Genomic DNA, 25,176 nt, shown 5'->3' on the forward strand with positions numbered 1-25,176 from the left:
TCCTCTGAAAGAACAGCCAGTGCTTTGAACCCATCTCTGAACCAGCTCTTCAGCTCTATGCAGATTTTTCATTTGTTTGTTTGTTTTTTGAGACAGGGTCTCTCTAGGTAGCCTTGGTTGGGCTGAACTCACTCTGTGGACCAGGTTGACCTGGAACTCACAGAGATCTTCCTGCTTCTGCCTCCCAAGTGCTGAAATTAAAGGCTTTGCCACCACTATCCAAATGTTAGAATACCCCCAACCAGATAAAATTTTTGTTCACATAAAGACTGAAGCCTTCTCTGAACTTAAGCGGCTTAAGTCTTAAGTAACCATCTCCTTCCATCTTCTTTGTGATTATTATTTAAAAACTAGCAAATCATAACAAATTCCAGGCAATTGGGGCCCGGGGGGGGGCGGCTTGCCACCTGTCCTTGTGTGTTTGCTAACCCTGGCTAGGTCTTGATGCACTCTTTCGGGGGGAAAAAAAAAAAAAAAAACCTTGCCAAACTTTTCCCCTTATTTCTGTGTTCCTTTGTGAGATTATTCTGTTTGTATAGCAATCCGCAGCACAGAAATGAACAACAAATCAGTGGATTATTACATATTCTTTAAACTAAGAGGTTCCTATTAGACAGTTCTGGCTAACTCTATTACATTTCTTTGAAAAGATGGTTCTTGCTAAAGAAAAGGTTGAAAACACATTCTTTTCAGTACAGACACGCGGGAACGGATGGACACAAACTCAGGAGGCAACTGAAAAGTGTATATATTAAATAGAAGGGACTGGCTTTTTGTTGTTTGTTTGTTTGTTTGTTTGTTTGTTTGAGACAGGGGTTCTCTGTGAATCCCTGGCTGGAACACGATTTGTAGACCAGACTGGCCTCGAACTCAGAGATCGACCTGCCTCTGCCTCCTGAGTGCTGGGATTAAAGGTGTGCACCACCACTGCCGGGCGGACTGACAATTTTAAGTGGCAGTGCACCCAAAAATCCATATATCAACACCGTCAACCGGTTCCCAAAGGTTATTCACTTCTTGTAAGCACTCTTGTCCGCCCCAGGCGCTGAGTCTTTCTCAGGGTGAAGAGCTAGCAGCCTGGGGACAAGGAACTGAAGCTGTCAACTGCAGGGGTCCGTGCCTGCAAGGTTACCGAGACTGTGGAGCCAGACGCAAAGTGTCCCGGAACCAATAGCGGGCGGTGAGGAGTTGGTCCGCCCAGGTTCCGGGAGGTGCCAGAATCCCCAGCGGCTCACTGCTCCGCCCTCCTCCCGCCTCCATAGTAAATAGTCCCGGGCCGGGCCGGCGTGTCTGCCTGTGAGGTAATGCGGCTCTTTCTGGGTGAGAGGAGAAAGCAGCGTCCTGTCCTTGGCCTGAGCAATGCTGAGAAGCTGCGCTGCGCGCCTGCGCACTCTTGTGGCTGCGCCGGCGAGACGGCCGGGACCGGTGTGGGTGAGTCCCGAAACGCGGAACGCAGCAGCTGTGCTGCGAGCAGGGAGACAGCCGGACTGAAGCTAAGCTAACACCGGTCCTCGGCTGTAACAGGGGCTCTTCAGCCTTGAGATTCGAATCGGGAGGAACCTGAAGGGAGCATAACTCAAAGTTGAAATAGGTCAGCAGGGATTGGACCGCCACTACTACTGACATAATAAGAAAGGTTTACAAGGTCACCCAGAAAATCCGAGAAAGAACCAGCCATTACAGACCCCTGGAAAAGAGCACTTACCCTTTCCAGGAATCTAACCCTGATGGTCTCTGATTCGTTATAACCAACTTGGGAAGGGGCTTCTGACTGTCAGATAATCAATTACGCCCTCTCTGACCCATTTTCATCATCTTAGAGGATAAGATTAAATGAGATAATGCAAGGTAAGCGTTTAGCGTGCCTGGAATGTTAGTCTCAAATAATTCCCTGCCCTTATTTGTATCCCTACTTTGTTTCATTGATGTAGTCAGTACTTGTTGAGCCCCAACAATATTCCAGGCATCATTGCCCATTGATAGTTAAGTAAGACCTATTACTGTTAGAAAAGGAAAAGGAAACTTTCCTCCAAAGGAGTTTATGATCCAGTTTGGGAGAATGCAATCAGTTTTCCAAATTCAAATTGCCTGTATCCTTTGTGTTATAGTAAATGACTAAGGAACAACAGGGAACAGCTCTGTTTTAAGCAAGAACCAAAAGAGAACTTTGGTTATTAGATGACTGTGGCATCTCTCCCAAGCTATTGCAGCTTCCTGCTAGACAGTAAGTGTGGGCTGGAGGTATAGCTCAGTGGTAGACACAGAATTTTGAAAGAATAATGAATGTAGACTAATCACGTACCATCTTGCCCAGTAGAAAAGAAAATGTATTGTGCCAATCTTACAACCACAAATAAGGATTCGTTTCTTTAATTACATGTTGGTGCCTGGCAGTCTGTGCTGAATACAACTGAGCATTAGTGTTTACAGGCTTTCTGTCTTTAAGGAGGCATAAAAGTCATAACTTTTCTTACAACTCCAGCTCTCATAAATGTATAACTAAAGATCAAGCATGACCTTTCCTCTACTGAGAACAAAGGGTAATGATTACCCCTAGGATTCATCCTTCATGCACAACTGTGCTATGAATTTACGAGTACATTTACTGCAAGTAGCTCTTAGTTCTCACCTCTTTGAACTGAAAATTGGGTTGTTTTTATGCCCCACCACATTGTCCGTCTAACATAATTCGACATGCCTCAAACTAAAATTAGTAGTTCCACTCCCGTTCTCTCTGATCCACACTTTCACACGGACAGACATCTTTTCCTCCTAATCATGCCATTAAAAGCTCCAACTCTGGAATCTAAGACTCTTATGCTTTCTCTTTTCCTGAAGTTAGTAACTCCCCTGCGCCCTGGGTGCTAGTACTGAATGTCACTTAACCCTTTTCTTCTTACTCCTCCATACCTAGTCCAGCCTTGGGCCATATCTAACTTATACCTTTTAACAGCTTTGGCCACCTTCCCTTTTTTCTCACCATTTTAACTCATCCTTCTTCACTTAATGAAACTCTGAAAACCACTGTTTCTTTGCTGAAGGCTCACTGTGGAAAAAGGCATTTCAACACTCAAGTATCACTTTCATGATTTTTTTTTTACACGAATGCTTTTTATTTAAAAAAAAAAGAAAAATATTTTTTAAATTTCTGTGCGCTGCCTCATGTATGTCTGTGTACCATGTGTGGCAGTGCCTACAGAGGCCAGAAGAGATTGTTGGATCTCCTGGGACTGGAGTTACGGACAGTTGTGAGGCCATGTGGGTGCTGGAAATTGAACCTGCATCCCCTGGAAGAAAGGCCCGTGTTCTTAACCACTGAACCATGATTGCCTCTTTAAGTAGCTTCATCCTAAGTAGAGACGTTTGTGATGTAACAAGTGGGATATGCTACTCATGTCTTTCAAGTTATATAAATATATAATGTAAAGGATTTTATTATTACTGTAATTATATATTAGGTTGTTTATAATATTTAAACATGCATCTATCTTTGTCCTGGTGCTACCTTTCACACTAATGTTTTTGAACAGTTGATTGACCTAGAAGGTTAAACTTAAGACCTGTGGTGTGATCCCTCTCCCATTTTGTCAACCATATCTTGCAGTACCTCTTTTCTCTACACTTTCTATCCATGAAGTCTGAGATTCTAGCAATTCTCCAGTGTGCCATGTGGTCATTTTATCCTCTGAGTCTTTGCTGAGTGTAACCCTAGTTCTCACTTTCATGAACTTTAGCTGCATAGAAGCAGAGAGTACTGGTTGCTAGAGACTAGAAAGGAGAGAGAATAGTAAGGGGAGAGGGAATAGAGAGGCTGAATAGCCAATACCAAAATACAGTCACAGGTGGGTGGTAGTTATAGTTTACAGCAATTTATTATATATAGGTGTGTTCTTTAAAAAAATAGGGTCAAATTGGTGTCCTACCACTGAGCTGTGTCCCCAAGCTCTAATATATACTTGTGTGTCTGTGTGTGGCACATCCATCACATGCTACAGAGGCCAGGGCAGGCTGTCAAGTACCCTCCTTTATCACCTTATTTTTGCCTTAAGACAGAGTCCTTCATTGAGCTAGAAACTGGATATTTTGACTAGGCTGGCTGGTCCACAAGTTCTCGGGGATCTAACTGTCTCTACACTCTCAGTGCTAGGGTTACAAGCACTTTCTGCCATGGCCAGCTCCTATGGGTGCTAGGGATTTAAACTCGGGCCCTCATGCTTGCAGACAAACCCTTCTTACCCACTGAGCCATTTCCAAACCATCTCCCCAAGCCTCTATTATATAGTTTATAAAGAACTAAAAGAAAGATATTTGAAAGTTACTAACACCAAGAAATGTTTAATGTGTAAAGAGGTGACAATGTGCCAAGTATGATGACACACACCTTTGATGCCAGTACTTGGTAGACAGAGATAGGTGGATCTCTGTGAGTTCAAGTCCAGCCAGATCTATATAATGAATTCCAGGCCATCCAGGGCTTCATAGTGAGATCTGGTCTCATAAATCAATCAATCAATCAATCAATCAATTAATTAATTAATTAAAGTATTTCGGCTGGGTACAATTGTACATTCCTGTAATCCCACATTTGGGAAGCAGGAAGATCACAAAGTTTAGGCCAGTTTAGGCTATATAGCATACCCTGTCTCAAAAACAAAGTAAAACTTTTATATTTTAGATTGTATTTTAATTACATTTTTCCCTTCTCTTTACCCTCTAAGCCCTCTCATATACCCCTTCTCGCTCTCCTTTAAATTTACAACCTCCTTTATCATCAATTGTTTTTGTATGCTTATATGTATTTATATACATAATCCCAGATATAACTGTCGAGTCCATATAATGTTACTTGCAAGTATGTTTTCAGCACTGACTCTTTGGGACTGGACAACCAATTGGTGTGCTCTTCCCTGGGGGGACCACTTCTCCCTCCCATACCCAGCCTTACTCAGTTGCCTGTAGTTCTTTGTGTAGGGTTGAAGCGTCTGGGTTATTCGCTGTGTAGTTTAGCATGTCCATTGCTGCCATCCTTGTTTAGCTCACATTTGGACAGCCATGTTGCTGAGACTTTACTGATGTATACTAGGAAACACAACCTCAGGGCAAAGTCCTCAATCCTCTGGCTTTTACAATCTTTCCACCCCTTTAAAACTTTTTTCAATGAAAAGAAATAGGTGGCAACTTCAATGAGAGTGAGCAGTATGAAAAGAGAAAAAAAAAACTGCTGAGTGAAGTTTACAATTTTAGAACTATGCAAGGTCTTTGCTGCCTGAGGCGTGCCAGAAAAATGTAAAATGAACTACCTTAGCAGTGTAAATCAGGGTGCAGTGAAGTGAATGAAAAGAACTTGGAGAAAATATATCAATATTTTACCACATTTTTATTTAGAGGGAGAAATAATGGGTAGAGTTTTTCTGTCTTTCCCACATTATCTAAGCTGGGTTCTGAAGGGATAAGCTGATCAAAGAGGCATAGAAAATAAAGTTACTTATCCTGAGCCATAGGCAAAATGATATTTCTGTTTGTTTCTCTAGTACCACAAAGTCAGGATTTCCCTTTTTATCTCCATGGAAGGGTTTTTGTTGTTGCTGTTTGGGTTTGTTTACATTTATTTAATTGTGAGTGTAAATGGGGGGGTGCAACTTTGTGAACAACTTTGTTAGTTCTCCCTTCCCACCATATAGGTTCCAGCAATTTAGTGTAGGTCACCTTTACCCACTGAGTCATCTCGCCTATGCAATTTTTAATTTCATAGAGTGCTAGAGGCAAGGTTCCCTCTGTTCTTTCTATTGAACCAGGATTGGAGCCAACCCAGGCATCAGCAGAAGCTGATTCTTCCATCAGTGAGTACAGCATGGTATTTTGATGTCACTGGTGTGGCCATGTAGTTGATAATAACTACTCTGAGATTTCTGCAGCTGCTTTCCCATCTGTGAGCATCTGCTTTATGCTCCTTCATAGATCACGCTGTGTCTTCCTAGTCCTCCAGCACTTCAGTTGTTGACTGGAATGGTGGTAATGCTCAGTGCTCCAGAGAAGTGTTGTGAGTGAAAGTCATAGTTACCATGACATCAACCTCTCTTCTCTCAGCCTCCTCCTTGTCCCTCTTGTATTCTTTCTTGTAATTAACTGTCATTTACTCCATGGTGCCATTTGTATACCAGGGATTGGTTGTAGTGTTTGTCCTATTCCTTCATTTGCTTTGTGGAAGTAGTCTCTGAGTTCTGCTATATGATTTCATAGTTCTCACTGAGTTACCCCAATAGTCTCCAAGTAGAAGCCTCTATTTGCAGTCTTGGACATTGCCATTCTCTTTCCTGTTATGGCCAAACCTGAGTATGTCACTCCCTGCTTAAATAACTGAGAGTGCTGCAGATATAATTCAAACCAGTTAGCTTAGCATTGAGGCTTTGCCTATACCTCTATATCCTTCCACTCCTTCTCTTACACTGTGATATTGCCTAGCTTCTTTTAGACCTTAATCTCCTCATCTGTAAAATGGAGATAATAGTTCCTATTGCATAGAGTATAATAAACCCTTCAAAACTGTCTCGTGCCTCCTTACATTTACACACATTGATTTTATTATTATTGTTGTTGTTTATTCCTTTTTGTCTTTACATACACTACTCTTTCTAGTATCTACTTACCAATATTCAGGTCAAAGAGCTAAATACCACCATTCCCTTGTGATCTAGCTTCCTGTGTGTCATAGTTAGGGTCTCTATTGCTGTGAAGAAATACCATGAACATGGCAACTCTTACAAAGGAAAACATTTAATTGGGGTGGCTTATTTACAGTTCAAAGGTTCAATCCGATACCATCATGGTGGGGTGCACGGCAGTGTGCAGGCAGACATGATGCTGGTGAAGTTGCTGAAAGTCTTATATCTTGCAGGCAACAGAAAATGGTCTGAGACACTCCGTGATATCCTGAGCATAGGAAACCTTAAAGCCCACCCCCACAGTGACATATGACCTCCAATAAGGTCATACCCACTCCAATAAAGTCACACCTCCTGATAGTGCCATTCCCTATAAGATTATGGGAGTCAATTATATTCAAACTACCACACCATGTGTATCTCACTCATCCATCTCTCTGTGTCTGGTGACAGGCTCACCTGGGTTTAATGCTATCTCTGCCAATAACTATCTGGGAGAAGATGGACAAATCATTGACCTTTTGTCATTCTCACATTTCCATGAAGGGGTGTAGGGCAAATGAGCTCTCAAGTCCCTGATCACCTTCTAGCAGTAAGAAAAGCAGTATGGTAGTCTTAGGAAGTTGTCGAAAATATGAAATACTTTGTATCTCCTCTTTTTCTTTCTTGTCTGTCTTTTAGAGGTTGTTTTCTTCTGAGAAAGTCGTTCACAAGGACTATGGTCTCCCAAACCCCAGTTGGAGCAAGGACCTAAGACTCCTCTTTGACCAATTCATGAAGAAATGTGAAGACGGCTCCTGGAAACGTTTGTCTTCATACAGACAAAATCCTACTCGAGTCCTTAAAGACTTCCAAACCCGCTTTGTTGGTAAAAAACAGCCACTTTTCCCTAAATAATAAATGAATATCAATGTAAAGTGTAACAGACTGGAGCACTAATTATGACTTAAAGAGAAGGAAGAGCCAGACATGGTAGTTCTTCCATGTGTATAGTCCCTCTCAGTAGGCTGAGGAAAGAAGATCATGAGCTCAAAGCCAGCTAGGGCCACATAGCAAGTTCATGGCCATCATGGGCTATATGGTAAGACCCCTTTTCAGAGTGGGGAGGAAGGAGAAAGGAAGAGGGTGGGAAGCAGAGCAAGTAGGGATTGAAGGTGAAAGAGGAAAGAAAGGAAATGGGAAGATTAGAGAGAGGGGAAAGAGAAAAAAACAGTACTGGGTTCTATAGTCCTCAGTTTTATAAGCCAGAAGTCTCACTAAATTTTGTAGATTGTGGAAGAACACAAAATATATCAAAAATAAGATGATCTCAACCTGGCATCTTGAAGCTGACATCACCAATCTCTTTTCTCTGTATCTCAAAATCTGGCTTCTTCTCTTTGAGAAGATCAGAACATTTGAATTACTCACTGTAATTATAGAATTACCCGCTGTGATGAAACACCATGACCAAAAGCAAGTTGAGGAGGAAAAGGTTAATTTGCTTTATACTTTCACATTGTAGTCAATCACTGAAGGAAGTCAGGACAGGAACTCGTGGGGCTGGAACTTGGAGGCAGGAGCAGAGGCCATGAAGGGGTGCTCTTACTGGCTTGCTCCCCATGGCTTTCTCAGCCTGCTTTCCTATAGAACTCAGGACCACCAACCCAGGGGTAGCACCATCCACAATGGGCTGGTCCCTCCCCTATCAATCACTAATAAAGAAAATGCCTTACGTCCAGATCTTATAGAGGCATTTCCTCAATTGAGGCTCCCTTTTCTGATGACTCTAGCTAATGTCAAGTTGACATAATAGCTTGCATCAAGTTGACATAAAACTACCCAGCACACCCTCTAATCTCTCAGACTTTAAGCCCAAAGACAACCTACCTCATACTGTTGCCAGAAGTATCTGTCCCTCTCTACCCTGCAGCTAATCAATCACAAATAAACACACAGGGGCTTATATTGATTATAAGCTGGCTACTTAAACCAATATGAGCGGCAAAGCTTTACAGTGTACAAGAGCATTATTCCACATCATCAAACCCAACCCTCACAAATTATACTTCCTGTCATTCTGGGTTGTTTGTTTTATTTTTTGACACACTTTGTATTAAGCAACTATTTTAATTCCCTGACAGTTTTATATAATATTTGATGACTTCTAATTAGCCCTTAGTGTTTCCTCATAGCCTGTCTCCTGTTTTCCTAGTCTATTGACTCCCATGCTCTTCTGGATGTCTGCTTCCTGCCTTTCTTTCTACTCACGCCTCTAATTCTTTCCCATTCTCACTCTCAGCAGGTCTTGCTCCCTATTTCGCTGAAATGAAAATAGAAGCCAGCAGAAGAGCATTTCCAAACTCTGACCAGCTCTTGTCCCCTCCTCCCTGTACCTGAGCTTGATCTGCTTTTATCCTGCATGAATGAACTGACCATGAATAAAGGTCATACGCACTGTTTTTTCTTCCCTTGACCTGCTGGTGACAATGCTCCCTGCCGCATCTTTCTCAGCAGCAAACAGACCTTTCATAACTGTATTACTCCATCCTACTCTCTCGGGAACACAGCAACACACTGCCATCAGACTCTCATAGGGTGTACCCATTTCTCAGTACAGAAAACTCCTCACAGCTGTAACCCCATTCCCATTCAAAAGCTGACCGTTGCTCAATTTAATCCTTGGAACTTAGTGTCCTGGCTTGCTTTCTGTTGCTGTAACACCATGACTTAAAGCAACTTGAAGAGGAAAGAAAGGGTTTATTTTATGTTTACTACTTACAAACCAGTCGTGAAGGGAAGCAGGAACTGAAGCGGAAGCCACTGAGGAAACCTACTTTCTGACTTTCTCTGGATGGCTTGTTCAGCCTGTTTTCTTATACCACCCAGGACCCAGGGGTTTCACCACCCACAGTGGCCTGGGTCCTCCCGAACCAATCACTAATGAGGTCCCTATAGCTTGACTATAGGCAGTATGATGAAGGCTGTCCCTCAGTTAAGGTTCCCTCTTCCTGAATAACTTTAGCTTGTGTCAAATTGACAAAAACACTAACTACCGCATTTAGTTTCACACATGTTTAGGTTGAAATCCTGTTTCTACACAGCATGGAAAACTGTGTGAGCTTCGGCAAAGTACTTTACCTTTCTGTGTCTCAGTGTTCTCATGGATGAAGGAATAAAAGAGACAAAAGTCAAATTACTTTAAACAGGAACAGTTGGTCATTTTCAGGTTTCTGTTTAGATTATTCAGTTTAGAGCCAAGACTTATCCTACCTTATCAACAAAGAAAAAAATTAGCTTTTAAGTAAGTTACATTATTAAATTTTAACTATTAAATTACTTAAAAGTAAATTTTAATGCTGGATATGGTAGAGGATGTCTATAGTTTCAGTACTTACATGACTCAGACAGGAGGATGAGAGTTTGAGGCCATCCTGGGCTACACAGGGAGACCCTGTTCTAACTGGAACCAGTCCCCACCCCAGTCAACATTAACTTTTTAAAGGACTTGACAAGTGTGTACAGAGCCCTGGGTCTGATCCCTAGCACTATAAAAATAGTGGTTTTTTATTAAAATTACACTGATATCACACAATTCATTGAATGTCTTAACCTGATGCAACCTGGCTTCTACCTGCTCAGCTTTGCTGGAATGATCTATGCATGGAAACCATTACTGATCCATGTGCCAATTTTGGTGGCCATTGTTCATTTTATAGTGTAGAGTTGGCCCTCTCACCTCCTATATCTCTGTCAAAGCCCTCATCCCAACAAGAGTGCCAATCTCTTATTGTTCCTCTACAGCCTTCAGCTCTATTCAGCCTCGGGCTTTAACCAAATGTGAAACCCCTGGGAATCTTGTCAAAGAGCAGATTCTGCCTCAGTTAAATGGGGGTAAAGCTCCAATTCTCTTAACAAATTTGTTATACTTATTTTTCCCATTTTTATGAGATACCTCACAATTTGGATAATCTTGATCAGAAATGTTAAACTCTTAAGTTGATTTCAGGAGTCCCAATGGTTCTAACCCAAAGATGGTGATTTATTGGGTTAGAACTAGCTCTGTTTCTAATTCAGGATAGTAGGGTAAATTCGCATCTGTCAGGAAAACCATTTCCTTCCTATTGGATTACTCATTCTCATTAAAGTCCACTTAAACCAGATCTCTGCACCTTACTGTTTCACTCAGTTTACTATTATCATTCATATTCCATGTTGACTAATTCCCGTGTGTATGTAGCCACTTGTTTTTTACTCTGCCTATATATGTTTACATGTATGTTTTTGCTGTTCTAGAGAGTTTGTGTTCTGTCATATTCTATTCAGGTTTTTTTCCTTTTGTTTTAGTTTGTTTTGAGACAGGGTTGCAGGTAGTCCATACTGGCCTCAAACTCACCATGTAGCTAAGAATGGCCTTGAACTTCTAATCTTTCTGCCTCTACCTACCAAGTGCCAACATTGCAGTCAGTCACGAATTACCACACATAGTTTTGTGTGGTGCTGGGGCTTGGAAACCCAGGGCTAGGCAAGCACTCTACAATTAAACGACCTCCCTAGCCACTCTGCTGTTTCTTGTGACCTTTCTGTTCCTTTCTTTGGCATTTCAACTAGTTATCCATCCACATATGATTTTATCAGGATACGGGTGCTTAGTTCTGTCATGGCATTTTCTTTTATCTGTTTTTTGCTCTCCTGTCCCCCTACCCCTATTTCTTTACAGACCCCCGGTTTATGAAAGAAGAACAAATGTCAAAGGCCCAACAGTTCACCAGAAGCTTTGAGGAAGGCTTGGGCTTTGAATATGTGATGTTCTATAATAAAGTGGAGAGGAGGATGGTTTGCTTGTTTCAATCAGGTCTTCACCTGCAAGGGGTACCTGGGTAAGAACTATCCTAGCAGCATGGAGTTGAAGTAGTTTCTTCTCCTTACAAATATTATTTAACATTAAATACACTGAACATATCCAGAGACTACAAAGACAATATTAAATTGGCAGTATAGATACGTATTTGTTAATATAGGAAGATGTTTATAACACACTAATGAATATTATCTATATTGGTTAAATTTTATAATTTTAACATAATATTAAATGATGCATATAATACATTATTATAGGACATAGAGCAACAGAGTATGATGAACATGTTTACAGTGGTTTGGCCGTGACTTGATGGTAGTATTAAGGGCCTTAAGGTTTCTTCCTTCTATTTGTCTGTACTTCCTAAACTTTAAAGAGTACTTTTATTATTATTTTAAACTCTGTGTGTGTGTGTGTGTGTGGGTGTGTGTGTGTAGGAACCCAAAGCCTCTGGAGGTGTCAGGTCCTCCTGGAGCTGGAGTTGCAGGTGGTTGTGAGCCACCCAACATGGGTGCTAGGACCTGATTTGGCTGCTCTGCAAGAGTACATGCTCTTAACTACTGAACAATGGCTCCAGCCCCATTTTCTAAACTTTTAAACAGGGGATATGTACAGTTACAAGCATAATGTTTCTTAATTAAATTTTAGCCTTTTCATGCTTTAATATGATTACTACTGAGTTCCAGTTTTATTATTACAAATATCATTTCTGCTGTGAACAAAGTTAAGGATATAGATATTATTTAATATTAAATAAACTGAACATGAGGTAAATGTAAGAAGACGCTTCAACAGTTTATGTCTTGAGAGGCCATTTCATGGACTTCTGAAACTTTCTCTTCTGCTTCTGTTGTGACTAGATATGTTCATGGAGGCGCCATTGCAACCATCATTGACGTCACCACTGGCATGTGTGCATACGCTGAGGGAGTTGCCATGACCGCCAACCTCAACATCGACTATAAAAAGTAAGCCTGTGATCATTCTCCTTTTGTTCTTAAGTCAGATTCTCCAGCAGCAGATTCTGAGTCAAGGTATATGTCCATTACTATCAAGGAAGTGCTCCCAAAGGACTCACAAGGGAGATGGAGAAGCAGGACAGTGAGGAAACCACCAACCTTGAGCTCTCAAAGTTCTGCAGAGTAGCCTCTGCCAAGCCGGGCATTGGTGGCGCACGCCCTTAATCCCAGCACTCGGGAGGTAGAGGCAGGCGGATGTCTGTGAGTTTGAGGCCAGCCTGGTCTCCAGAGCAAGTGCCAGGATAGGCTCCAAAGCTACACAGAGAAACCCTGTCTCAAAAAACCAAAAAACAAAATAAAAATAAAAAGAGTAGCCTCTGCCAAACCATACAAAGAAAATCTGGGAAGAGAATTCATGCTTCAGAATCATTCTTTCATCAGTAAGGAAGCTGGGATCTATGCTAATTGTAGGGTGGGGACTGCCCTGGATCTCTGTGTTTGAGTAAAGCATCATCTAAGGAAATAATTTATTTTTATTTTTTATTAACTTGTATATATGTGAAAGAAGGGTGCATGCTATGTTGTACATATCGAGTCAGAGGATAACCCCTAGGTATCAGCTGTCTCCTTCTAACATGTGGGTCCCACATATTAAACACAGGCCATCAAGCTCAGCAGCAAGTGCCCCCAACTAGCTGAGCATCTCACTGGCCTGGGCAAATACATTTTTAAAGTTATTAAAAACATTCAGTGAGATCTAAATGGAGCCCAAATATTCCCTGCATTTTTTTAAAAGGAGAGAAAAATATCTCAGAACTTCACACAGAGAAATAGAATGGAAATAAGATGAGTTTGATATTCATCAAAAGCTAAGTTCAGCCTGATCTTCACCATCCAGCTACAGTCCTGCACTAAACAACAGAATAACTTCTAGCAAGGAATAAAGAATTAATTATAGGGCAAAAAAATAAAGAGAGTGAAAAAACAAAGGCTTCAAAGTATGAAATCTCCGGCATGGGGGGGAGGGGGGCACGGTTGGGAGTTGCTACACAAACATATAATAAATAAGTTACTAAACATCTCCCCTTTATATATCACAAAAGCCATATTACTTGAGTACTAGTTTTTGGAAGCCATGCTTCATAGATTATACGTTTATTGTCTATAGACAATACTTAGGTTATCCTACAGAAAAGTTTACTTCAGAGCTCAGTAAACATTTTCTGTTAATATTTTATATTTTTGGTCTGTGTAATATGTGACACAGCTTTTTAACTCAGCCATGAAAGCACAGAAGCAAGTCTAGATAGTACATAAGGATAGCTGTGTCCTAGATGTGCATAAGAATAGCTGTGTTCTAGATAGTGCATAATGTTAGCAGTATTCTAGATAGCGCATAAGGGTAGCAGTGTCCTAGATGGTGCATAAGGGGTAGCTGTGTCCTAGATACTACATAAGGGAAGCTGTGTTCTAGATAGTGCAAAAGGGTAGCAGTGTTCTAGATAGTGCATAATAATAGCTGTGTTCTAGATAGTGCATAAGAATAGCTGTGTTCTAGATAGTGCATAAGGTTAGCAGTATTCTAGATAGCGCATAAGGGTAGCTGTGTCCTAGATGGTGCATAAGGGGTAGCTGTGTCCTAGATACTATGTAAGGGAAGCTGTGTTCTAGATAGTGCATGAGGGCATAAGTGTTCTAGATAGTGCATAATAATAGCTATGTTCTAGATAGTGCATAAGGGTAGCAGTAGCAGTGTTCTAGATAGTGTGTAAGGGTAGCTGTGTCCTAGGTAGTGCATAAGGGTAGCTGTGTTCTAGATAGTGCATCAGGAAAGCAGTGTTCCAGGAAAACTTCACTTATAAAAAGTAGTAGTCAGTAGGCTATCATTTGCCAAACCCTGGACTGTTTACCCAGAGTTCTAATTAGAAAAGAGACAGAGCTACTTACCTTCTTTTGTAATTCCCTCTATCCCTTACCGTCCCTCAAACAAAACAGAGAACTGCTGTCTTAACTTCTTCCTCTCTAGTGGCCAATAATGGTAACTTCAAATTAAAATTATGCAAGATTGAAATTTATCATCAAAAAACAGTTAGGAAAGGGTGTCCTAAGCCACTCAGGCTCCAGCCAATGTGCATCTACATCCATTCTTTTGCATGTGAATATCCAGTTTTCCCATTTGTTAAAGAGACTGCATTTTTCCATTGTGTATTCTTGATGGGGAGATTACTCAAGTGGTGAGGTTCTTGCTGTGCATGCATGAGGTCTGAGTTCAAAGCCCCCAGCACCCACTTTCAAAAAGTTACTCATAGCACCACATGACTACAATTGTAGTGCCAGGGAGGTGAAGGTAGGGGGATTCCTGGGGCTTGCTGACCAGGCAATCTAAGCAAGTCAGTGAGCTCTCAGTTCAGTAAGACCCTGGATCAGAAAATAAAATGGAGAGAACGGCACCAGACGTTGACCTCTATTTTCTGCATACAATCACTCATACTCAAATATGCACACCACACAGGAACAAAAGATTATGTGAGCAGGTTTGTTTCTGAACCCTTTGTTCTGCTCCATTGATTTCTATGCCTATCTTTATGCCAGCACTGTGTTTTAATTACTGTGGCCCTGGAATGTATTCTGAAATCAAGAAATATTATACTCCAGCTTTCTTCTTTCTGAAGATTGCTCTAATGGGATTGCTCTAATGACTTTCCACACAAGTCACAGAATTTCCTTTTTAATTCTTCAAAAAAAAAAAAAGTACCACTGGAATTTTTTGAGGATTGCAGCCTTTTTACTTTTAAGAAGAAAAACTTCACCTTAGCCATCTCAGTTTCCAGCCAGCCAATGTGTTTGAGCTATTTTATTGTCTCTAAGTACATTGAGATAGACAATACAGCTCAAAACTGGTGGTGCTGAAGGGGCAGTGTCTGAACCTATAGCTGCGTCATGACGTACCAGGCCAGAGGCGCTCCACTGGACTTCTGATTCTGTGTAGCAGAAAAGAAACACTCAAGGGCAGTCTCCCTTCAACATGAGCAGATTCTGCATCATATACACACATGCATGCACACATAAAAGTGAGTATCAGGCTGGAGAGACAGCAACAAATTTAGGTCCGCAAAGACTACCATGTAAGATGCTTAAAGAAATGAAAGGAAAAAAAATCACAAAAAGAGGAAACAAAAAGAAACTAGAAGCTATTTAGAAATTCAAGCCAGGCAGTGGTGGCACACACCTTTAATCTCAGTACTCAGGACTCGAAGGCAGAGATCTCTGAGTTCGAGGCCAGCCTGGTCTACAGAGTGAGTTCCAGGACAGCCAGGACTACACAGAGAAACCCTGTCTCATACACCTTCCCTCCGACGCCCCCCCCAAAAAAAAGAAGAAGAAAGGATTGGAAGGAGGGAGGCTGAAAACCATGGCCCAAGCTTTCTTTTCATTTTCCTGCCTCACCTGTGATGCATGTGTATAACATTTTGTTCTCTCTCTACCTTTCAGAAGTTCAGATCAACGTGTAGCAGCTGGTTTCACACTCAGGAAGCTTACTCCTCTAAAATGTATAATTAAGTCCTGCCCTGTGTTTTTCACTGAAAATTAATTATAATGTCATGGTTTTTATAATCTCAAAGCACAGTCAAACCTCAAATCACTTCTCACTATAAGATAGTTCTCCTTTCTTAAGATTTATTCCAGTTTCCATTCAACAGTCTGTATGCTCCGTGGTGGTGGTCAGCATTACTCCATTATTTCAATGAGGTATTCAAGTGTATCCCATATTTTATTAACATGCCCACTGCAGTTAAACCAACGGCAGATATCCCGAGCTTAAATACAAAGGAGAAGCAGAATTCCAGTCAGATTGACATGGATTTAGTCTGATACAGCATTGGCTACTCTCTGACCCTCAGATGGCTCATCCAAGAAGAGATGAGAACAATTTTTCTAGAAGGGTGTTGGGACTACTGATGTATTCAGAGCTGGCAATTTAATATGTTGAATGGTAACTTGGGATCATTTTAAGAACAAGGGGGAAGGAGAAAGATGCTTTGACTCCAGTACAGAGAGAAAAGGAGCTGAGATATAAAGGGGACGGGTGAAGCTCTGATAAGAACCCCAGAGCAGTGGAAAAAAATGGTTTAAAAGTGTTGGGGGAGCATATTCTGATCTAGCATGAAAGAACAACACAAATCCACAGAAAATACAATAAATATCAATCCAGATAAATGGCAGTAAATCTATACAGCTATCCTAGAGAGGTTATAAAGCTCTTAGAATCAGACACAAAAGAGCATCTGTAAGAGAGCTGTTTCAGAAGCAAGAGGGCGCCATTACCTTAGCAATAAACCTCCACAGCAGCAGAAGAGGCTCAGAGACCAGGCCAGCCTGGAACCATGCTCCCAGCCTGCCTAAGGGCTGTCAGAGGGCAAAGTCAACTTATTTTCATTGAACCAACAATTGAGAATGGCTATAGAAAAATAGGGCAGTGACCACAGAACATATGGGCACAGAGGAAGGAAAGCAAGGACAGAATGACCAGAAGCAGGATGACAAAAGAGGACGGTGAGCAAATGACTGGTACATGTGCAGAACACGCTGTCAACAGCAAGGCTAATTAATGTCTGCATCCTGGAGATCAGTGGGAAGCTGAAGCAGTCAGACAGTGACAGAGTCGGGGAGAAGGCGAACAGAATCCCTTGTATTTTTAAGTAGGGAGGGGATTAAAATGAGTGATAATTAATACACAAAGCAGTTGGAAAGTATAAGTAAAGAGAAAAAACTCTTTGTTTTTTGTTTTTCGAGACAGGGTTTTTCTGTGTAGCTTTGGAGCCTAGCCTGGAACTCACTCTGGAGACCAGGCTGGCCTCGAACTCACAGAGATCCACCTGCCTCTGCCTCCCGAGTGCTGGGATTAAAGGTGTGCACCACCAATGCCTGGCTTTATATATATATATATATCAATTTTTAAAACAAGAAAAAAATTTCAGAGAATGTAAATCAAATAGAAAGCAAAGTAAGATAGCGCAGAAGTTAGTACACTGACTAACCAAACCGTCAGACCCAAGACAGGTTATAAGACTGAGTTTAATGTAAAAAGCTGAGACATGTGTGAAACATTTAAAAATGATAGAGAAAAAAATTTGTTTTTGAGACAAGATCTCTCTGTGTAGCCATAGATGGCCTAGAACACCATAAATAGGCCAGGCTGGCCTTGAACTCACAAAGATCCTCCAGCCTCTGCCTCCTCCTGGCTAAGATCAAAGCTGTGTGCCACCATATCTAGCCTGACACAGAACAGCTTTAAAGAAAGGAAAATGCATGAGAAAAAAAGCCAACCAGAAGAAAACTGAGATCAGCAAAAATCAATTTGCACCCCCCAAAAAAGTAGTAATAGGTACAGAGAGAACAGCTTCAAAATAATAAAGCTGGGCATGGCAGGAATCTATAATTCCAGAACTGCTCCATTAAAATGGGAGGCAGAGACAGACTCACCCAGCTGTGCACAGGCCAACTAGCCTTAGCAAGGCAGGAGGAGAGAAACAACTCCTAATTGTTGTCCTTCGACCTCCCTGCAAGCATTCTCCATGAAACATATATGTCTGCCCTTACAAATTTACACACACAAAATAGTAGATAGACAAATAAATAGAAGTTTTAAAGGGGGGCTAGGTAGATGGGTCAGAGGTTAAGAGCATTTACTGCTGTTGCCGAGGATGAGTTCAGTTCCCAGCGCCCACATTAGGTCGTCCGTGACTACCTGTAATTCCAGGGGATCTAATGTCCTCTTGTGGGCTCTTTGGGAAGCTGCACTTACCTGCCATACTATCACACAGATAAACACAATTTTAAGATCTTAAAAAGAAATTTTAAAAAAGAAAAAGAGATACTGAACAGTTAAGAACACCAGATGTCCCCAGGACGCTGACAGATTTTGAATAGGCACCAATAGAAGAACAAAGCCTGGTGGTCTCCATCAGAGGGTCAGGAAAAGCTAATGGAATGTTAAAAGGTGATGGGAGGGAAGACTGGGCCAGAGGACAATCACAGTGACAACCTCCTTGTGTCTTAGAGTCCCTTCATCCACATGGCAGTGCTGTAGAAACAGAGAACATTTCCATGTTCCACCTTTTACATCAACCAACAGAACTCTGACCTTCAAAGAAAGTTCCTTTTCATTATGGTACTCTATCTCCAGGATTCCCTGCAGATGACGAGCCACTAGTCATATGTAGCTATTTAAATTTAAGTATAGCTTAATTAGAATGAAATGAATTGTAAGATTCAATTTCTCATTTACTAGCCACATTTCAAGTGGTCAGTAACTACATGTGACTACCACATTGGACAGCTCAGCTGTGGGACTTTTACATTATCATAGCACTGGCTTAGAATAATAAGGCTGTTGCCAGACAAGTACTCTAAAAAGAAGTAGGTAAGAAAAATTTTAATTGAATATATGTATTTATTATGTCTAGAGTGGGGCGCATATGTACTGTAGCATGCATGTGGAGGTCAGAGGTCAACTTGCAGGGTCTTCCTCCACCATGAAGGGTCCCAGGGATTGAACTCGGGCCATCAGGCTTGGCTGCAAGAGTCTTTACCCGCTGAGCCATTGAACTGGTCCAAGAAAATTTGAGTCAGTCTCTACACTGACAAGGACTACTCCACAGCCCTGTTTTCACTTCTTTCTGCTACTAGCATTAGACTAGACCCTGGATCCCCAAATTGGAAAGTCTGCCAAGACAGAGCTGGAATCCCTAGTGAGCTCTTTGAACCAAAGCCCAGAAGGGCAGTCTGGGACCATATGCACATAGGCAGGCAGGAGTGAGTGGGAGAAAAGAAGCAGGAAGGAGAGACTGTCCATGTCAGAGCCCTACGATATGTTCCATCTAAGACAATCAGTACTCACTATCGTCCTGTGTGTATCCACCCTATTGTAAGTCTGATGGTCTTTCAGTATTACATAGATTTAACAAAAAAAAATGTTTTTTTTCTCCCTTCTGCAGACCTATCCCCCTTTGTTCCGTTGTGGTGGTAAACTGCCAAATTAGTAATACTGAAGGAAGGAAACTTTTTGTTTCCTGTAGTATTCAGAGTGTTGATGAGAAGACATTATACACAGAGGCAACAGGTGAGAAGTGCACTGTCCCTGGGAGGCTGGCCTCGGTTAGGGTTACATTTGCTTTTTCATTTTATAACGCACAAAACAAGCTAAATGTTGTGGAGTTGGATTTTAGTATGAGTGTTTGAGACAAGGTTTCATGTAGCCTGGGATAGCCTTGAAACTGCTATGCAGCAAAGGGTAACCCTGAACTCCTGACCCTCCTGCCTCTACTTGCTAGTGCAAGAGTTACAGGCTTGATTCATCCTGCCATACCTGGCTTAGGTTGGTTGGGGTTTGGTTTAGGTTTTGTTGGGGGCGGAGGTGGTCGGTGCTGGATTGAACCCCAAGGCTTTGTCCATACTAGGCAAGCACTCTTGTCACTGATCTTCATACCCAGCCCCGTGGCTAGAGGCGTTCTTACATATTGCTAGCACAGGACCTGTTTGCCAATATCCATTACAGTTGGGAGTGAGATAACATTTGATCCAATCCCAGAATTGTCTTTCATAGGTAACATAGGAGGTTGCTATGGTTCAAGTATTGGTGCATCCCTCACTTGCAATTGCAAAAGAATGAGCAAAGCATTGACTTACTTCAGTGGAAAACTGGCAAAGAACTACAGTTCTTTTCTAATTTATGCCATAAAAATACTGTAGCCTGTTTTAGTACCATAGGCAAAAGTGAGGAAAGTCTTTGATGTGAAGGGAGCTCATTAGCATATACTGGGTGAGAACTGCAGATGGCAGGGCAGAAATCTAAGACTTCGTCACTGGCTTAGAATGAAAAGCAGAGGTCCTTCCATTTCTTCCCTTCCCTCCCCTTCACTTGCACTTGTCTCCCTCCATGTATTTATTATGAGAGCCATTATAGACTAAGATGTGGTAAGCCCAGGGACATAGAAACCCACACACACACCAGGGAAGAGCAGCAGCAGTGGCCAGCAGTGTCAGAGTCTGGACAGGATAAGGAGGATATATGCACAAGGGATTAGCCCACCACAAGATGCCAGAGCCCAAGGAAGGTGTCCCTGGAGCATGGCAGCAGGGATGGGAGCAGGCTCACTCTGACAGTCACAGGTATGGAGAAAGTAATTAAATCCTGTACTTGCGTGGGGATTAGAGACACTCACTGGACATGTGTGTTTTCCCAATCTGTCTTTCTTTCAAATAGTGTAAGAACTTTTGAGAAATCATTTTACATACACTTTGCTAAGTAATTCTCTAATTTCCTAGAGAGAAATATACCATTGTACCAATCTCACGATTTTTCTATAAGCTTGAAATTATGAAATAGGAAGAAAGGCAACTGTCTACAGGTTATTTTCATGTACTTAGACCAGGTCTTGAAAGGTTCACGGGTGACTGTTCTGGAAAGGGACTGGGTGAGCAGTTCACTGGCCCTTTGTACATCTTAAAAGCGAAGACATGGGAAATGATTACCAGGGAGGGAGTCGAATTTTATATGTCCCAAAACTTAAAAGAAGCCCAATTTAAGAAAAAAAGAGAATTCAATAGTGGTTATAAACATGAAAAGTTAGTTACAATGAGAAAAGAAAGCACAACTTATTCCTGCTGACTTAGAGATGCAGCTTCCTTCCTGCTGAGATCTCTATAGGAAGCTTGCCAGAAATGACACCTAGAGATTCTCCTGTTTGTACTTTGAGCAATGCATCCAACAGGGGCTTTGCAGGCCAGAGCCCTGGAAGCCTCAGCCTCAAATGCAGATAGCTTACACAGCACTAGTTACATTTTCAGTTTTTACTTAGTGTACCTCACATGTACATGTTTATAATCATAATTCTTGAATTATGACATGATCCTCACTGGTATATAACTGTTCATCTTTTATTTATTCATCTACTAAACTTAATAATAAATAATCCCCTAGGGCCTACCACCAAATAGGAACCAGATTCTTTTTTTTTTTTTAATTTATTTATTAGTTCTAGTTAGGGAACAAGCTTGTTTCACATGTAAGTCCCTCTCCCTCTCCCTCCCCTTACCCCATCCCTTCTCCCCTACCCCAGCCTACCCCCCACCACCCCCCACCTCTCCCCAGGCAGGGTAGGGCTCTCAATGGGGGCTCTGCAAAATCCACCAAATCTTCCTGTTCTGGTCCTGGGCCCTTCCTCATGTGTCCAGGGCCAGAGTGTAACCCTTCACATGGGATGGGCTCTCAAAGTCCCTTCTTGCACCAGGAAAGATACTAATCCACCACCAGAGACTCCCTGGAGTACAGAGGCCTCCTTATTGACATCCATAGGAACCAGATTCTTTATCACATTTTATCTCTACATAACTGCTATCCTCATCTTTTCTTCCTGCTTAATGACAACTCTGATCTTGAATTTAGTAGCTTGCATTATTTTGTAGCTTCTAGCTTTTACTTTTAAAATGTCCTTAAGAATGGTTGAGTATGCCAGGCAGTGGTGGCACACCCCTTTTGTCCAAGCACTCAGGAGGCAGAGGCAGGCAGATCTCTGTGAGTTTGATGCCAGCCTGGTCTAGATAGTGAGCACCAGGATGGCCAGGGATACACAGAGAAACCCTGACTCAAAAAAAAAAAAATGGTTGGATGAAATGGTTCATGCCCATAATCCTTGTGTTAGGGAGGCTGAGGCCAACATGAACTACATAGTAAGACTCTCGCTCAAAACAGAAAAGAATATGCCGGGGAATTGGTAGCACACGCCTTTAATCTTAGCACTCGGGAGGCAGAGGCAGGCAGATCTCTGTGAGTTCAAGACCACCCTGGTCTCCACAGCAAGTGCCAGGACAATCTCCAAAGCAATACAGAGAAACCCTGTCTTAACCCTCCCCCCCCCCCGCCCAAAAAAAGAAAGAGAGAAAGAAAAGAATAGCATACATCTAAGGGGTGTATTCTTTAGTTGTTCATTTTTTTTAACCCTGTAGGAAAGTGATTGTGACATATGTGACTTTTTCTGGGTTTGATTTTCACTTAACTATATGTTGCTGAGGTTCGTCCACAATCTGGGCTGTGTGGCTCTCTTGTTTTTGCTTCCACATAGTACTCCATGAGCCACCACACCACAGTGACTCTGCTTGTCTGATAATGGACTCTGATCCTGCTGCTGCTGTGTCTGTTTTGCTTGTGTCCTCTGCATGGTGGGAGCTTGGCATCTGCTTAGAAGCAGGGTTTCTGCTTGTAGGATGTGTTTGCACAGGAGCCCACCTTGTCTTCAAAAGCTGCCTGCAAAACATAGGACATTCTTTTGATCCCTGTCTTCTCTAGCAATTGGCAGTCAGATTTCTCAATTTTTACCAATAAAAGTTTTAAATAGAATCTTGTTTTTTCTTTTTAAGACAAGGTCTCACTATGTAGACCAGGCTGGCCTCAGACTCACAGAGATCCACCTGCCTCTGCTTCTCAAATGCTAGGATTAAAGTTCTGTGTCACCATGCCTGGCTAAAATGGGATCTTAATGTTATTTAGAATTGCATTTCTCAGATAACCTATAGAGTTGAATATTTCTTCATATGTTCACTGACCATATTTGTTTCCCATTCTGTGAAATTCCTGTTGGCTCATCTTTTCTTTCTTTTTTCTCGTTTCTACCATCTTACAGGAGTTCTTTACTTATTTTCAGTTTAGCCTATATTGGATAGGTAGAAACTCCATACATCTTTTCAGTGTATAAGATGGTTTCATTTGCTTTAAAGTATCTCTTTGTGAACAGATTTATTTATTCTGTTTCAGTTTTCTGTTCTGTCTGCATGTATGCCTGCAGGCCAGGCAGAGAGGGCACCAGATCTCATTACAGATGGTTGTGAGCCATCATGTGGTTGCTGGGAATTGAACTCAGGACCTCTGGAAGAATAGCCAGGGCTCTTAACCTCTGAGCCATCTCTCCAGCCCCATGGACAGGAGTTTTTAATGTTAATGTAGTCACGTTTAGTCCATGTTTTTCCCTTTATGAGTAATGCTTTTTATATCCCATTTAAGAAATCCACTTTCCCCCTAAGCATCAGCCTCTTAAAAGAGTGATAGATAAGGGAGCAGGAGGATGGCATTAATGGTCTGAATCCACAGTCAATTTGCAGCTCCGTTCCAAGGCTTTCTTATCTGGATTGCTTCTGTTGCTATGATAAAACACCCTGACCAAATGCAGTCTAGAGAAAGAAAAAGTTTATTTCAGCTTACACTTCATGTCACAGTCCACCATTGAGGGAAGTCAGGGCAAGAACTCCAGGCAGAAACCATGGAAGTTCACTGCTTCAGTAAGCAGGTTCATGCCTAGCTGCCTTAGACAGCCCAGAACTGCCTGCTCCCACAGACCAATCTGATATGGGCAATCCCTCAATTGAGACATCCTTCTTGGGTATCAAGGCTGTCAGGTTAACAGTTAAAGCTTATCAGGACACTCACTAAACTTTCCATATCAGTTGGCTCAGTTGTAAATGCACTTCTCATTTCCCAGGCTACCTCTTGATAGAAGTGTTAATGAATCGTGAAGCAGTAGAGGACCTGGTAGAGGGGAGGGAAAGTAATGACTTTGACAGCCAAAAGTTGATTTATTTATTTTTGAGACAGGGTCTGGTTGCATAGAACTCACTATGTAGATCAGGCTGGCCTTGAACTCACAGAGGTCCACCTGCTCTGCCTCCCTCCCATGTGCTAGGATTAAATGTGTGCACCACCACCCCCAGCCAAAAGTTGGTTCTTAAGTCTTCTGAGAAACGAGAGTAGAAAGATAGTGATACAAGAACTCCCTTTCCAGTGTCTTCCTGCTTGGCTTCATCAAATGGAACACAGTTGACTTACAATCATCTACTGTTTTGTCCACTTAGCTTTATTTGTAAAGCTGGATCCTGACAAGCGTTTGACATAAAAGAACTTATGGTGAATTCCACACTGTTCTGCATGAGATTCTCCTCCTCCAGAAGTGGCACCTATCTCCACTCCTGTCCCAGCTGCTGAATCCCCGGGAAAAGCCTGGCTCATGGACTCTTGAGAACAGCCTCTGAAATACAGGGCTGTGGGTACTCACCACCCCCTTCCAGATTTTCATAAGAAGCACTCCCTGGGAGAGTCTCAGCATCATCTCTATCCCTAGGACAATGTGTGGTCCTGAAAAGTGAACAGACTCCAAAGCTAACAAGCACAGCACCTGCTCCATTGCAGACTGCAGAAAAAAAAGATTATGTAGAAACTTCCTGCAAACATGGAGGAAATGGAGTGGTGTGTGTGGAGTGCACGTGTGCATAAGCATGCACTGTGTGTTACTACCAAACGAGGTTTGTTGTATGTGAACAAATCTCTTTCTGGTCATATTAGGGAATACAGTTCATTCCTGCGGGAATGGATCACATGCATGTGTTGTCTAGAGTCCTAGAGATTAAACTGTTGCTCATTTTTTCCTCAACCTATGCTATTGTATCTTTTATCCCTGTAGTTTGTCATCACTAGAAGAAGGCTCTGTTAGCTTTCTGGGGTTATAATATAGAACTACAAGCTAGGTGGTTTAAACCAACAGAAACTTCACTGTCATAGTCCCAGAGGCTAGAAGTCTAAGGTTAAAGTATTAATAAAGCCTTGCTCCTTCTGAAGGTTCTGGGTGGGAACTGTTTACATCTCTCTCCTAACTACTATCAAGGAAGC

The 25,176-nt window shown here is 41.9% G+C and overlaps 1 protein-coding gene across 1 annotated transcript; it reads left to right on the forward strand.

Annotated features, from left to right (window-relative positions):
* Window positions 1–1,359: 1,359 nt before the first annotated feature.
* Window positions 1,360–24,406, forward strand: Them4 (thioesterase superfamily member 4). The gene is made up of 6 exons (XM_027390016.2): window positions 1,360–1,431; window positions 7,344–7,530; window positions 11,362–11,521; window positions 12,363–12,470; window positions 19,460–19,584; window positions 24,366–24,406. The coding sequence occupies exons 1-6, from the start codon at window positions 1,360–1,362 to the stop codon at window positions 24,404–24,406; spliced, it is 693 nt and encodes a 230-aa protein (XP_027245817.1).
* Window positions 24,407–25,176: the final 770 nt, after the last annotated feature.

The sequence above is a fragment of the Cricetulus griseus genome (assembly GCF_003668045.3).
Source record: "Cricetulus griseus strain 17A/GY chromosome 1 unlocalized genomic scaffold, alternate assembly CriGri-PICRH-1.0 chr1_0, whole genome shotgun sequence".
In the NCBI taxonomy this organism is placed as follows: Eukaryota; Metazoa; Chordata; class Mammalia; order Rodentia; family Cricetidae; genus Cricetulus; species Cricetulus griseus.